This window comes from Pseudorasbora parva, chromosome 18 (assembly GCF_024679245.1).
Source record: "Pseudorasbora parva isolate DD20220531a chromosome 18, ASM2467924v1, whole genome shotgun sequence".
Classification (NCBI taxonomy): Eukaryota; Metazoa; Chordata; class Actinopteri; order Cypriniformes; family Gobionidae; genus Pseudorasbora; species Pseudorasbora parva.
Window position 1 is genome coordinate 37721238 of NC_090189.1, and position 14790 is coordinate 37736027.

Genomic DNA, 14790 nt, shown 5'->3' on the forward strand with positions numbered 1-14790 from the left:
TCAGTACACTGATTCATAACCGTTCTAAACTTTGTTTTGAAATCGGCCCATCACTATATAAGTCGTTATTTTGTTTTTTTGTGCACAAAAACTATTCTCGTGACTTCATAAAATGATTGTAGAGCCACTGTAATAATAATAATAATAATAATAATAATAATAATAATAATAATAATAATAATAATGTGTTCGATTTATATAGCGCTTTTCAAGGTACTCAAAGCGCTTTACATTGAAGGGGGGAATCTCCTCAACCACCACCAATGTGCAGCATCCACCTGGATGATGCGACGGCAGCCATATTGCGCCAGAACGCTCACCACACACCAGCTGATTGGTGGAGAGGAGACAGAGTGATGAAGCCAATCAGGAGAGGGGGATGATTAGGAGGCCATGAAGGACAGAGGCCAATGGGCAAATTTGGCCAGGATGCCAGGGTTACACCCCTACTCTTTTTCCGAATGACATCCTGGGATTTTTAACGACCACAGAGAGTCAGGACCTCGGTTTAACGTCTCATCTGAAGGACGGTGCTCTTTGTCAGTATAGTGTCCCCATCACTATACTGGGGTGTTAGGACCCACACAGACCACAGGGAGAGCGCCCCCTGCTGGCCTCACTAACACCTCTACCAGCAGCTACCTGGTTTTCCCAGTTGGTCTCCCATCCAGGTACTGACCAGGCTCAGCCCTGCTTAGCTTCAGTGGGAAACCAGTCTTGGGCTACAGGGTGATATGGCTGCTGTAGTGAGATGGGCTTTGTATCGACGTCTTTAGTGGCTTTATGGGTCTTGAGAGAGGAAATGACATTGGTGTCAATAAAGGCCTTTCTGAGCCATCGGAGTTCAACACAAATATCTTCATTTGTGTTCTGAAGATGAACAGAGGTCTTACGGGGGTCGAACGATATTAGGGTATGTAATTATTGACAGAATTTTAATTTTTGGGTGAACAAACCCCTTTAACATATAACTCTGCCCACCATTGTCTGGTTGACAACAAAATTACATAACACATCTGGTAATAGAAGCAGTGGTTTGGAGACAAAGGATAGTAGATTTAGTCTTTGACACGGCCGACCCAAGTTCGAATTCACCTTTTTTCGAACCCATTTTTCACCCATTCCCATCTCATATCAGCATTTATTTTAAATAAAACTGAAGATAATATTCCGAATGTGGAAATGAATTGGGTAACGGGTATTTAATAGGCCTATCATTTAAATTGTCTTGTGTGTATTTGCATCGATGTGACAGGTTGGCAGTTGATCTCAGAGCCACTTCATTATCACTCTCGCCTTGTAACATGGTGCTCGATCCTGCTGGAAACTGCATGGCTCATCACCAAATTGCTCCTGGGTCGTTGGGAGAAGTTGCTCTCGCGGGATGTTTTAATACCATTCTTTATTCATGGTAGTGTTTTGGGGAATAATTGATGTATACACATACAACGAGCACATTTAGCGCAGCACACAGCATTGTTTTAGATGTTTGTCAAGTTCCATCACAAAATATATGTAATAAAAGCCGACCAATCAGGTTGTGAACATATCCCTATTACTTTAAGCTTGGGACATCCTCTACAAGAAGAAAGACATTTTTTCATTTTCTCGAGGTGGCAAGAACAAGAACAAAGTTCATTCTGGCCAGTACATTCCATACTTCACGAGAAAAGCAGGTGCCGAACAACTCTGTTTCTCCGCATTAACCACACCCACTTTAATTGTATGACCAATCACACACTAGTTCTCGGACACTTGCGAGAAAAAAGTTCTGCTCAGACGATGTGTTGAGAACAAGCAGTGAGCAAACTCCCAAACCAGGGCTGCGAGAACAAAATGACGGCATTTTCTTCTCACAGCCCTGGGAGCGAGAACTTTTTTTTTCTCTGTTCTTGCAGAGAATGTTGTAGCATTTAGGCTCGGTATCTTTAGGTTCAGCGTTAAAATACCAAAGTGAACGCTAAGTGGACCAGGACTAACTAAATATTTCCAGTATTTTTCTTTCTCAACAATTGGACAACAATTCACATGTCACATGACAATAAAATCAAGTAAATTATATTAAAAAATAGTAGTAAAGTAGAGTTTTTTTTTCCTTTTTTTTTCTGTTCTTATGTTTGCATTTGTTTCTATAGTGATTCATTGGTCGATTAAATTGCTACACCTGTTTCTCTTTTCCGTTCATTAGTCTGCTTTTAGACCTGTGTTTGATCTGTAAGCCGAGTATACCGAGCACTGTCCAATTTTATCCCTGATTTTGACTCGCCGACAAGTTCTGCGGAATCGCCCACAAATGCCCGGCGAATCAGTGCTCGAGCACATGAAACAAAAATATTTTCATAAGATGATATATAAATGATATTGAAAAAGTTGAATAATCTCACACTTTATATCCTAGTGCTTGCAAACAATAATGCTTAGACACATTTATCTAGCTAGATGATAAAACTGTTTTTTTTTTTTATGGACGGGTTATGAAGTCATTCATTGTATATTTCATCTATGAGATTAACACAGGACGGCAGTCTGAAGTTAGAAGTTCCTCCGCTGAGCATGACACAAGCTCCGGCACAATATCTAGCACCATTATGGTGGAAACGGGACCACAGAGATTGGTCGATTACACTTGAAGTACTTCTAAATGTTTAATTAACAAGCTTAAATGTTGGCAATACACTCACCTAAAGGATTATTAGGAACACCTGTTCAAGCTGATAGAAGAGCAACTTTGACTGAAATAACCACTCATTACAACTGAGGTATGCAGCAAAGCATTTGTGAAGCCACAACACGCACAACCTTGCATGGGCTACAACAGCAAAAGACCCCACCGGGCACCACTCATCTCCACTACAAATAGGAAAAAGAGGTTACAATTTGCACAAGCTCACCAAAATTGGACAGTTGAAGACTGGAAAAATGTTGCCTGGTCTGATGAGTCTCAATTTCTGTTGAGACATTCAGATGGTAGAGTCAGAATTTGGCGTAAACAGAATGAGAACATGGATCCATCATGCCTTGTTACCCCTGTGCAGGCTGCTGGTGGTGGTGGTGTAATGGTGTGGGGGATGTTTTCTTGGCACACTTTAGGCCCCTTAGTGCCAATTGGGCATTCAGTTGGGCAATGCACTTGAGCATTGTTTCTGACCATATCCATCCCTTTATGACCACCATGTACCCTTCATCTGATGGCTACTTCTGTCAGGATAATGCACCATGTCACAAAGCTTGAATCATTTCAAATTGATTTCTTGAACATGACAATGAGTTCACTGTACTAAAATGGCCCCCACAGTCACCAGATCTCAACCCAATAGAGCATATTTGGGATGTGGTGGAACGGGAGCTTCATGCCCTGGATGTGCATCCCACAAATCTCCATCAACTGCAAGATGCTATCCTAACAATATGGGCCAACATTTCTAAAGAATGCTTTCAGCAGCTTGTTGAATCAATGCCACGGAGAATTAAGGCAGTTCTGAAGTGGAAGGGGGTCAAACACAGTATTAGTATGGTGTCCCTAATAATCCTTTAGGTGAGTGTATGTATTAAAATGTATATAAAATATGCTATACTATAATGATAATGGTGAAAATGGTTGTGTGGAGTATTGAATCTGCAGACATTATTTCATGTAACACAAAAAGCTAGTATTATTGTAAAAATTAATCAACTATGCTGGATTAAAACAACCCATAATGCTGGATGAAATAAACAACGCAATTTGCTGATTAAAATTAACCAAGCATGTTTTCTGTCCTTACTCTCTCTCTGAGAAATGCTACTCATTTTGAGTTTCATTATGAGATGTTGCAGCTGTCATATTCCTCACCATAAGCATTAACAAGTGTATATCCATCAACAAACCCATGTGTATTATCTAATTTACTGCAGTGCAAATGCAGGAACTGTATTAATAGCACGTACTTAGACAAAAACGTGAATGAATGATGGAACATAAACGTTTTAAAACAAATCTTTCTCCATCCTTTATCTTTACTCAAAGTAGTAGAACTACAGACAATCTGCTTTAATAGACACAGTTTTAAGGAATAGCGGCTCACTGCTGATGAGCTGAAGAATTTCAGTAAGACAGTCATAATGAGAGTTACCCAGAAACAATATAACGCAATATAAGTATTTTAAACATCTGGTAGAAAATATATACATCAATAATTAATAATACTTACAGGTTGTGATTCTGAGGAGCAGCTGGTCCAGATAAATAAACTGGTACTGACCTATCTTTCATGAGAAAGCATTTTGCGAATCACATGTTGAACTCCGAGATTTGAGAAGCAGCGACTCATCTGAACGGTTCAGAGAATAGATTCTTTCTTATGGGAGAATAAAAGTAAGGGATACTGTGCATCCAGCCGGTTGTTATCGCATAATAAACCCAGACAGAGTGATCAGGACCCCGATGCGAAGCGGCTCAGAAAAGAATTATAGGTTGTTTTAGTTGATTCTGCGATAACAACCAACTGGATGTACATTTTCCCGCTTATTACATGGCTACTTGTCTCAAGTAAATTAGAAAAGAAATATTGTCTTGAATTTATTTAAATATTTCATTAGCTCTTACGCAAAGCTTCTGCGAAGAAAAACACACTCTTAGAAGAAAAGGTTCTATCGGCGCTACATATTTGGAACCCTTAAAAGGTTATATATAGAAGTATAGTTGAGTATACACCAAAGACCATTTTATGCTAAAAGGGTTCTATAATGACAAGAAAAAACCCTTTTGGCACTTAAAAAGCGCTCTATATAGAACACTGCAAAAAAAATGCATTTCTTATCAAAGAAAAAACAAGACAATTATTTTTGCTTGTCTAGTAAATACTTCTTGTTTTAAGAATGTTTAGATGTTTGGACTAGAAACAAGACAAAAATACTAAGTAAGAAAAGCATTTTTTTGCAGTGAACTTTTTAGGGGTTCCAACTTTTTAAGGTTCTATATAGAACCTTTTCTTCTAAGAACAGCTGCAAGCGTTTATCTATTGCTGAACAATTGCTATATGTTGAAAATGAATGCTGTAAGGGTTAGTTCACCCAAAAGTTAAACCAAGCCTATGATTTACTCGCCCTCAAGTCATTATAGGTTTATATGACATTCTTCTTTCAGACAAATACAGTCAGAGTTATATTTAAAAAGTCCTGGCTAATGTTAATCCAAGCAGTAGTTGTAGCTTTTTTTGAAGACCATAAAAAATGCAGCTGTCCGTCAAATAACGTGCTCCACACGGCTCCGATGGGTTAATAGAGCCATCTGATACAAATCAATGCGTTTGTGTAGGAAACATATCCATATGTTAAACTTTGTAAAGTAAACCCTTGAAACCCTTTCATTGTAACCCATGGCGGTTAAGTTTTTAACAGCCATAAGATGGCGCCAGCGTTAAGCATATAATAAGTAGTACCGGTCAAGATAACTCGTAGTACCCGGATGATCGGTGTTTTATTCAACTTTGGCGGTTGTTATCTGTTGTCTGGGAATAACATACCGCTGGAATGTGCAATTGACCAATCAGAATCAAGGATTTCACAGAGCCGTGTAATAACTTTATTTATTCTGTACTTTTGACTTTACAACCTTGCAGAACATTTATATTCACAGACAGCGATATTACACACTGTATGAAAGGGAATATTTGAAAAACCATAATAGGGGCACTTTAATGCATTGACCCCTGCATGCATTGTTAGCATAATTGGCTGAAGAACATGTAAACACACTCATTGTCTATGTCCTCCTAAAAACAAATGCCTTCAGGTCTCGTTTAAACTTTTCTCTTCTCTTTTCCAGGTGGCCCATCTCGCTGGTCATCTCCACCGTGCGACTGCTGCTGCAAGGGCCACAAAGGTGAAGGCGAAGGTGAGAGTGGAACCTCATTCAACGAGCTCTCCACCTCCAGCTCGGAGAGCCACTCCGAGGCCAGCTCCCCTCAAGGTACCGTCATCCGTGGCCCGGTCAGCCGGCAGACACACGTGCAGACATTGGACAGGCCTCCCAAGAAAGGCCCCGTTCAGCATCTCCTGCAGCAGCAGCAGTCCGAGCAGCGGCGCAAGAGCGACCTGCTCCGGACGCTCACCGCAAGTTCCCGGGACACCAGCACCTGCAAGAAACGGCCGGCCAAAGAAAAGTTGACTGTGGAAGAGGAACTGGAGAAGTGCATCCAGGACTTCCGCAAGATCAAGATTCCTGAGCATTTTCCCGAGCGCAAGTACATGTGGCAGGCCGACCTCCTGCGCAAATACCGTCTTTGAGGGAGGGCAGAAACCGTTTTTCAAACCTTAAGCGCAAGCTACAATAATGTATGTGTTCACTGCTATGACCAATATTGCTACTACACACCACACTACTACTGCCTCTGACTTTCTTGTCAATGTCGGTCGATGACCAGAGCGACCAATTCATCTGCTTGAATGCTAATCTGCATTTTTGTAGAGTTCCAGAGAGACACACAGCTACTTCTCCTCCCTTGCAGAGCTACACAAATTTGTGTGTAATTGTTTGCTACAACTACACATTTTTGACCTCGGTATGTTAGTGCCACAGCCATTGAGTTGAGTTGGCCCAGAGGTTGAAAGATGAATGTGTATCCACCTCATAAATAATGCATGTGGTCCCAACTGTGCCCTTTCTAAGAATAGCCACTGCCTTGGCGGACGTGTGAGTGGGTTTCCATTTCAACACTCAGAGAAGCACAGGAGACCATGGATCCAAACGTGTTTTCCCTTTTTCCGGATTCTCTACGTTCCATTTTCGTACCTCAGCTAAGCTACAATCTGTGGCTGTAAAGACCCCGCCGCGTACGGTCACGGCATTAAAGGGTTGGGGGTGGAAACTCAATAGCATCACATAAACGCTTTGAAACGGCTGCCTGAAACATTGATTTAAACATGATATTCCTAATGGGAGTGGATGATGGCTTACTCTTGAGGTCAAAGGTTAAATACTGAATGGAGTGCAACATTAGGGATATATTCTGAAAGCAATCACACACCGAAACAACACAAACATAGTTTAGGGATGTGCAATCTTTTTTGCAGAAGACATTTTTGCTGCTGTATTCATTCCATCAATAACAGTGAATTTAAGAAATGGATGGCTTTGATGATATGTCCCAAAGCATAACGCAACCTATATATAGCTGATGATAATTCATTGGAAACGTGTTGGTGTAAGTAATGGTTAATAATGAATATAAACATCATTTTTTTAGACACACCAATACCAAGCAGCTTAGGTAGCCAATTTATTTTTAATTTATCTTTAATTCTATTTAAAGTTTAGTGCAGTTAATCATTTTGCAAGGATTTGCAAGGAACTTGAAAAACAATATAAGCATCATAACTGGCTGCTATAAAACTATATTTATTTTCAAACTATTCTAGACAGACTTCAAAGTAAGGGGGATAGGGTAATAGCTAAAAATGTATGACAATGCCATACATTTATAAAAAAAACAAAAACAAAACTGATGCCAAGGTTACAACTCATAATTATGGAAGAAGTAAGAAATGTGCCCCCCCCCCCAATATCCTATATATTATACCTTAACTGCCTGTGATGAACAGCCTTAACCTAAGTTTACCTAAAAATGTTTTTAATGTTTTACAATTAATTTTCAAAAATGCAAATGGGTGTTAAAAGAGAGGTATAATGTATAAGATGTGAACCTTTTGATTAGCGTTTTATTTTGTGTACTGAGCATTTATCGTTAACTAGAAGAACAAAAAAAAATGATTCATTTCATTAAGACATTTATTTAATTAAAACATCACATTTATTTGCTCTGATTTTAGACAATAACCTAAATGTATTACCATAAATATTTATATTGTTGTACCCTCACTGTGTGAAGTATGGTGGATTCCAGATGCACGCTTGTGATGAAACTGATTTTGAATGTTTGGGGGGCAAATGACAGGCATTGACATGTAAACTTTCTTTTATCGAAGTAGCCTTTTGAATTAGACTATAAATTAAGATTCATTGAGAGCTAATCAAAAATGTAGCCTCCAGCCTCTCATTCCCAAGTCTATTTACCAGAAAAATGAAATTAAAGGGCAGAGAGAATAGCATGTATAATAGAATAAATATTATTTTTTATCTGGGTACTTAAATAATACAGTAAAGTCATTATTTTATTGCCTCGCACAGGTTTTCTTCTCTGTTCTGAACACACTAACCGTACTGTTTTAAAAAAAAAAAGATAGAAAAAAATAGCACTGCAACCCACATGTAAATATTAAAGATGTCTGTAAGAGATTATTCTTTGACCATCAAGACACAGCTAAATTATAATAAAAGTGTTTGAAATCCATGTGAATGGCAATTAGATATGTTGATATTTATATAATAATTGAGTACCATATGAAGCTACAGTAACAGAATGGGAAAAGAGATGATTGTGGAAGTTAAAATTGAGCTGTTATATGTAACACATGAGCACAACTCATCTAAAGCACAAACTCACTGCCGTTTTTACCAGGAAGTACCTGGAGATTCAGGTGGCATTCCAGCTGTGCTGTGCAGGCACCACACATTGATACATTCCATTCTATAATCAGCCATTTCCTCTTTATTTTATGTAGGCCTACATCTATTTGGGGCTTGCCAAAGGCTTTGGGGGTAAAAGACACTTTTATGTTAGCCAGACAGAGAGCCCTTGTGAAAAAGTTTGCTTAATCAATGTGCATTTGTAGAGTACTTTACAATTTTAAAAGTATATTATGTAACTGTGCTTGCAGACAATATAAAAAGCCACTTAAGTGTACTTTATGACTCTGTTTCTTATCAACACTTAAGTACACTTTTAAGTGCACTTTGTAATAATGCCAAATTTTAATGTTTGATTTTAAATCATTATGTTTCAATAAACGTTTGTCATGCTTTAAAGAACACCATGATTATAATTTTTACTATAGTGTGTTATTGGAGTTTATATTTTGTACTAAATTGCAACTTAATCATTACAAATGTGTAATGCCAAATATATTTAAATACATGACATACAAGTTTCAATAGAAATTACATATTTCAAAGACAATATATATATATATATATATATATATATATATATATATATATATATATATATATATATATATATATATATATATATATATATATATATATATATATATATATATATGTACTTAAAGGGAAAATAACCCCATGATTTACTGATTTACTTCAGACAAATACAATCGGAGTCAATAAAATAAATGCCCGGGCACTTCCAATCTTTATAATGGCAGGGAATGGAAGCCCAAAATTGAAAGCCCCAAAAGTACATTCATCATTATAAACTGTGGAGTCCAATATTTGGGCCAAACTAACCCTTTAAGTGGGTCATAAAAGCACTTTTTTGTTCAACTAAATGCATTTAATATGAAATTAAAACTGATACACTTTCATTCAATTGTAAATAATATGCAGCTAACTGTCTGCAAACATTACCTTGAGTTCACACATAATTATAATCTTTTAAAGTATATTTTGTGTACTGCTTATTATTTACGTAATAAGTACGCTTTTTAAAATTAAATGTTAAAGTGTACTTCTTCACAAGGGAGATCAATATATTTTCATTTCATTCGATAATAAAGTCAGCTAAGAAATGAAGGCATTATGATTATAACTCAGTTACTTCAAAATGGATGAAGTGTTACACCGTAGCTAAAGCCACACCGAGATTGAGCAGTAGGCATTAAAAGTTGTCTCTTCCATTTAAAGGGGCATTTACACCGGCAGGTTTATATTAAACATCAAATACTGACTGTTATAGTGCTGCATGTAGCATTTGCACATTTATTGTTGACATAAATTGAAACTAGAAACAAGACTAGAAACAAAATCCACACAAATCTGACATTACAGTATACACATTGCCCCAAAAATACAGTAGAAATGCCATATAAACCTTTTCAAACAATCATATGTAATATAGATTTTATAAGCAACATAAAATATGGAATAAATGTATTTATTTTTTATTTAAAAGTGACACAAACAGTACTTCAGTAAACCTGATTGAATCCATACTTTTATTAGTTACAGTTTGGGGGATGTGTTCTGTTTTAGAGTTGTGGGTAGGATGGATTTTGCAATCATGCAAATATGTTTCAAAACTTCAAAACTTTTATGTTTTGTCCTGCTTGTGCCTGTAGGAAGAGGTCTACGCTGATTTGTCAGTCGCAGTCCAGTTTCTATAGCCTATTTTTTTCCAATTGCCACACACACAACACTTCAGATCTCCAATTACAGACTTTTACGTGCTATTATTAATAGATAATTATATTTTGTGGGAGCCCACAAGTCATTTCTTTCTCCTGCTTCCTGCTTCTATTCCATATAACTACTGGAAATAATCAGGGCTTGACATGAACTTTTTGCTCACCAGCCACTGTTGCTAGTGGTTTATCAAAGTTACTAGCCACTCAGCATTTTCACTGGCCACAATTTTGAGATCGAAACCATGGGGAAAAACTGCCATATAGATATATATTTAATATTATCTCATAATTTGACAGCAGGTATTTCAGGCTGCTGACACACAGATCTATTATACTCTTTCACATGCATTTTCTTTCTCGACTATTTACGTTCAGGTCAAGACTGTGTTTACGTGAATACTCACTAAGACCACCATTTGCATTTTTAGTGTGTATTTGACTGTTTAAGCGCAATAAGCAGTGAAAAAGAACTAAATGTAGTACTAAGAGACGGCTTTATGTGCACACACTTTGCTGAGATCACAAAATCTGCTGGTATGAGTATAATTGTTCGCAATCACACACACAAATTTAATCCCTGTAACACCAACAATATTCATCCGGGGCAAATGAAATGAGCGAGTCAGTGAGTGGAGGAGGGTTTATGTGTCAACTTGCTGTCGGAGAGATGAGAGAGCGAGAAAATCTCGTATTGTGTCTATTCTGCAGAAAATGAGTATTAGAAGCATTTCAGATAATTCAATATCAACATTTTTGACAACAATACATAGCACTTAGTTTATTGTTTCAGGTGCCTTTTAAACGACTATAATTTAAAAACATATATTATATATAGAATTCAACTTGCCAAAGTGGCGAGTAGGAGTGACTGCATTACAGTCCACTGCTGAGATACACACGCATTTGGCCGCTTGGTGGGTGTTTATGTCAAGCCCTGGATATAAATATCCCCCATCCTCTAGTAAAATAGATTAAAATGATCAAGTTTGTAAACCTTCTTCATGACCTAGGGCCCTATTTTAACAATCTAAGTATATGGTCTGAAGCACACGGCTCAGGTGCACTTATCCACTTCCGTCCGAATCCGAATCCACATTTGCTGGATTAACAATGGAAAACAATTACCTGAATGATGTGTTCATGGATGTGAACATGGATGTGTTTTCAGCATAACGTGCAACAAACCAATCAGAGTCTCATCTCTCATTCCCTTTAAAAGCCAGTTGCGCTTGCACCATGGTGGATTCGCTTTTTACATAGAGGAATTTGCGAGCGGAAAGACTGAACGCTCAGAGTGTGTGCACTGTGTGCACCACCTATAGATGCACATTACTAACACACCCTTTAATAACACAAAAATACTGAGCTATTGACTTTAGACCAAGTTTTTTTTTTGGTCAATGGCGCAGTCGTTTTCAGTCGCCTCAAAATAGCAATGCGCCAACAATGCTCCTGAACACACCTGGTTTTCAGACCAGAACAGATGGGCGCGAGTGCATTTACAACATGGTGCTGGATGTTAAAAATATTAACTGCGTCAGGGTGAAACTAGCAAAAGACACTTGTGTCGCACCCAACCCGATCTCACGGCAATTCGTACTAAATTTACGAGGTGGCTAATTCGTACGAATTGATACGACCTCACTCGTACGAATTCATACGATTTTTGCTAATTCGTACATATTTTACGAGTTACCAAATTCGTATTAATTCATACGAATGACCTACCCCTGACCCCGCCCCTAAACCTACCCATCACGTGGGTTTAGACAAATCGTACGAATTCGTACGAGTGAGGTCGTATAAATTTGTACGACTTAGACACCTTTTATTCACTCGTATGAATAAGTACGAATTGGTCGTGAGATAGCGTTGGTCGCACCTGGTGCCACATTACACCGGGTGTATGATAGGGCCCATAGTCTCGATAACCATTTTATAATTTATGGCCATTATTAGAGGAACTGTTCAATGTAGTAACTCAGACTTTACTTTTTTATGGAGCCACAGCAGAAATGCTGTTGGTGTGAAGCATTGCTTTGCTCACATGCTGCTTGTGCGTGCAGCGTGAAACAGGTCTCAGAGTTGAACCATGGGATGCAGCGCCTACTGTTCATTTGAGATTCTGTGCCAATGACACAGGTTTCTTGATTCAAAGATTCATCTCACATCTATCAAAAGATAAAGCTCTCAGCAGTTTCACTTCAGCACCTTTTTCAATATTCTGCAATGTTCTTTGTTACTGTCAAAAAATAATGAGAATGGCCAGTATCTTTTTTTCTTTTCTTAAATGATCTTGTCTGTGTCAGATTGGATAGGATAGTCTGATTCCCCTTTCCTTTTAAATGAAAAGCTCACATATTGCTATTATTATTATAATCCGCAAGCAAGCTGTAGCTTGAGATCAGTGTTTGACGTCTATTAATTATTCAGAAACGCATAGCATTTCAGTGCACATTCTGATTCACAACTAAAAATAATTTTATTTTCAACTAAATAAACATTTCAATTAATAATCTGGCTAGAATTGAGCAAAGCCAGGGGCAGAAATTAGCCAAGAGATAGTGTACAAATGCTTGCGAAACTGACAAAAAATGCCAGAGATGTTCAAAATGTGGTGTTGTATTTCGTAATATTTAATATAGGCCTTAGACATAAAGGAAGACCACACTGTGTGATGTTTATCTGAAAAAAAAAAAAAAATGGTAAAAAACATTCCTGGAACAAAAAAAAAAATCATTCTCAGGGGTGATAATGAAAAATAAAAAAGGCACTATAGGAAGCAGAAACATACAACACTTGTTTATGATGTAACATGGTCTATTTTATTTTTAAGATTGATAAAGTTTAAATTATGAAAGCTTGTTTCGCCGCAGAAAAAAAGGTAATTGTGACTTTTATCTCACAATTAAGACCTTATAACTCGAAATTATTACTTTATAATTCACAATTGCATGTTTATATTCTGAAAAAAAGCAGTCGCAGTTATCTTTTAAAATATTTTATTCAATGGCAGAAACAAGTTTCCATACTAAATAAAGATACATTCAAAAATATCATAGACAAAATCTCGAAGAAGTATGTATGTAGTTGCAATTGAGAATTGTGCAAAAGTAAACTATATTATGAAGAAAATATGCATTAAAACTACACTATTATATTCTAAATATTCTTCAAATTCAAACACAATGAAAAATGATTTCCCTTTCGAGGGGACTCGTGCTGCGCCACCGCTGTGGGAACATCTCTGCCTGAATGTGTCATGAAGCACATATGTAACCAGTCCAATGGAGTGACGGAACATTGGCACACTAGATCCCCCTGTGGGCCCAAGGGTAACTGCTTCCATCAGGGCAGTTTTCATCCCAGGGTACCTGAACCAGGAAGCGAACATCCTGTCGAGGCAGGGGTCGAGGCCCGGACCAGGAATGGATGCTCCACACCGAGGAGTCGGTGACAGAGCACCTGTGGTTATCCAGCCCCTCCGGGACTGAACGCCATGGTACAGGAGTGGCTGAGGCTACCACGTTTCCCTGAGAGACTTTGTGGGGATGGGACTCATCTGTTATTAGTAGCCCCGTACTGGCTGCCCCAAGTATGGACATAGTGTCTCTCCTAGATTGCTCTCCGCTGGAGATTCCAATTAGGAGGGACTCGCTCTCTCATCCGAGTGGGTCGATTCTTCAGCCGAGGTTGTTGAGACCAACCTCCACTCTCGAGCTCCCTCCACGGGGAAATTTTATGCCCTGGTCATGATGTGGAAATCCCCAGTGGGATCCAGTTAACTGCCCGGTGAGTGCAGTGTTGAACTTGCTGGGGGAAAGATTCTCTGCAGGGTTAGCCCCTCCACAATAAAGGTGTATGTGGTGGCCTTAGCTACTTACCACACTCCTTTGGGTGGTGTATCTTAAGGGCAAACCCCTCTAATTACGTGTTTACATTGTGGAACTTTGAGGATAAGACCTGCAGTAGGAGGACGATTGTGTACAGGGCTTTTCAGATGCTCCTTTTCTAGCCTATGTAAGTTCCTGAGATTTTCTCACGCAAAAAAATTTTTTTTGCTCACTATTTTGTCTCTCAAGAGAATAGGAGACATTCAAGCTCTTCAAGTCGGTGGCACCCTTGTGCTTGAAATTTTCACCTGGTATGGTTAAGGCCTTCTCACACCCCAGGATGGGATCTATTCTGAAGGTTCCTACAAATATTGCAAGACCAGTTACAGTATACTGCAGGCCTTCTGTCCTCCCTTCCAGACGTCAGACTAGGAAAGACTTAATTTGCTTTGCCCAGTTTGGGATTTAGATTCTTATGTCCATAGAGATGCCCTGTGGAGGAAGTCTGAACAGTTTTTGATGTGTTTCCTCTTGAGGGGGTGCCCGGCATCTAAGCAGAAAATCAGCAAGTGGGTGGTCGGCCGGTCAGCCTTCACCTTTGGCTGTATGGGTCCACTTTACTAGGAGTATGGCTGCTTCTAAAGCTTTACTTGCATGGGCTTTTCTGCAAGAAGTCTGTGATGTGGTGGGGAGGTCCTCGCCACATACATTT

The 14790-nt window shown here is 38.5% G+C and overlaps 1 protein-coding gene across 1 annotated transcript in view; it reads left to right on the forward strand.

Moving 5' to 3' along the window:
- kctd16b (potassium channel tetramerization domain containing 16b) overlaps positions 1-9028 on the forward strand; it is a 167574-nt gene extending 158546 nt beyond the window's left edge. The window contains exon 2 of the mRNA XM_067423024.1: positions 5807-9028. Coding sequence (XP_067279125.1) covers positions 5807-6267 — 461 coding nt within the window. The 3' untranslated portion in view covers positions 6268-9028. The remainder of the gene's footprint in view (positions 1-5806) is intronic.
- The last annotated feature ends 5762 nt before the right edge of the window (positions 9029-14790 follow it).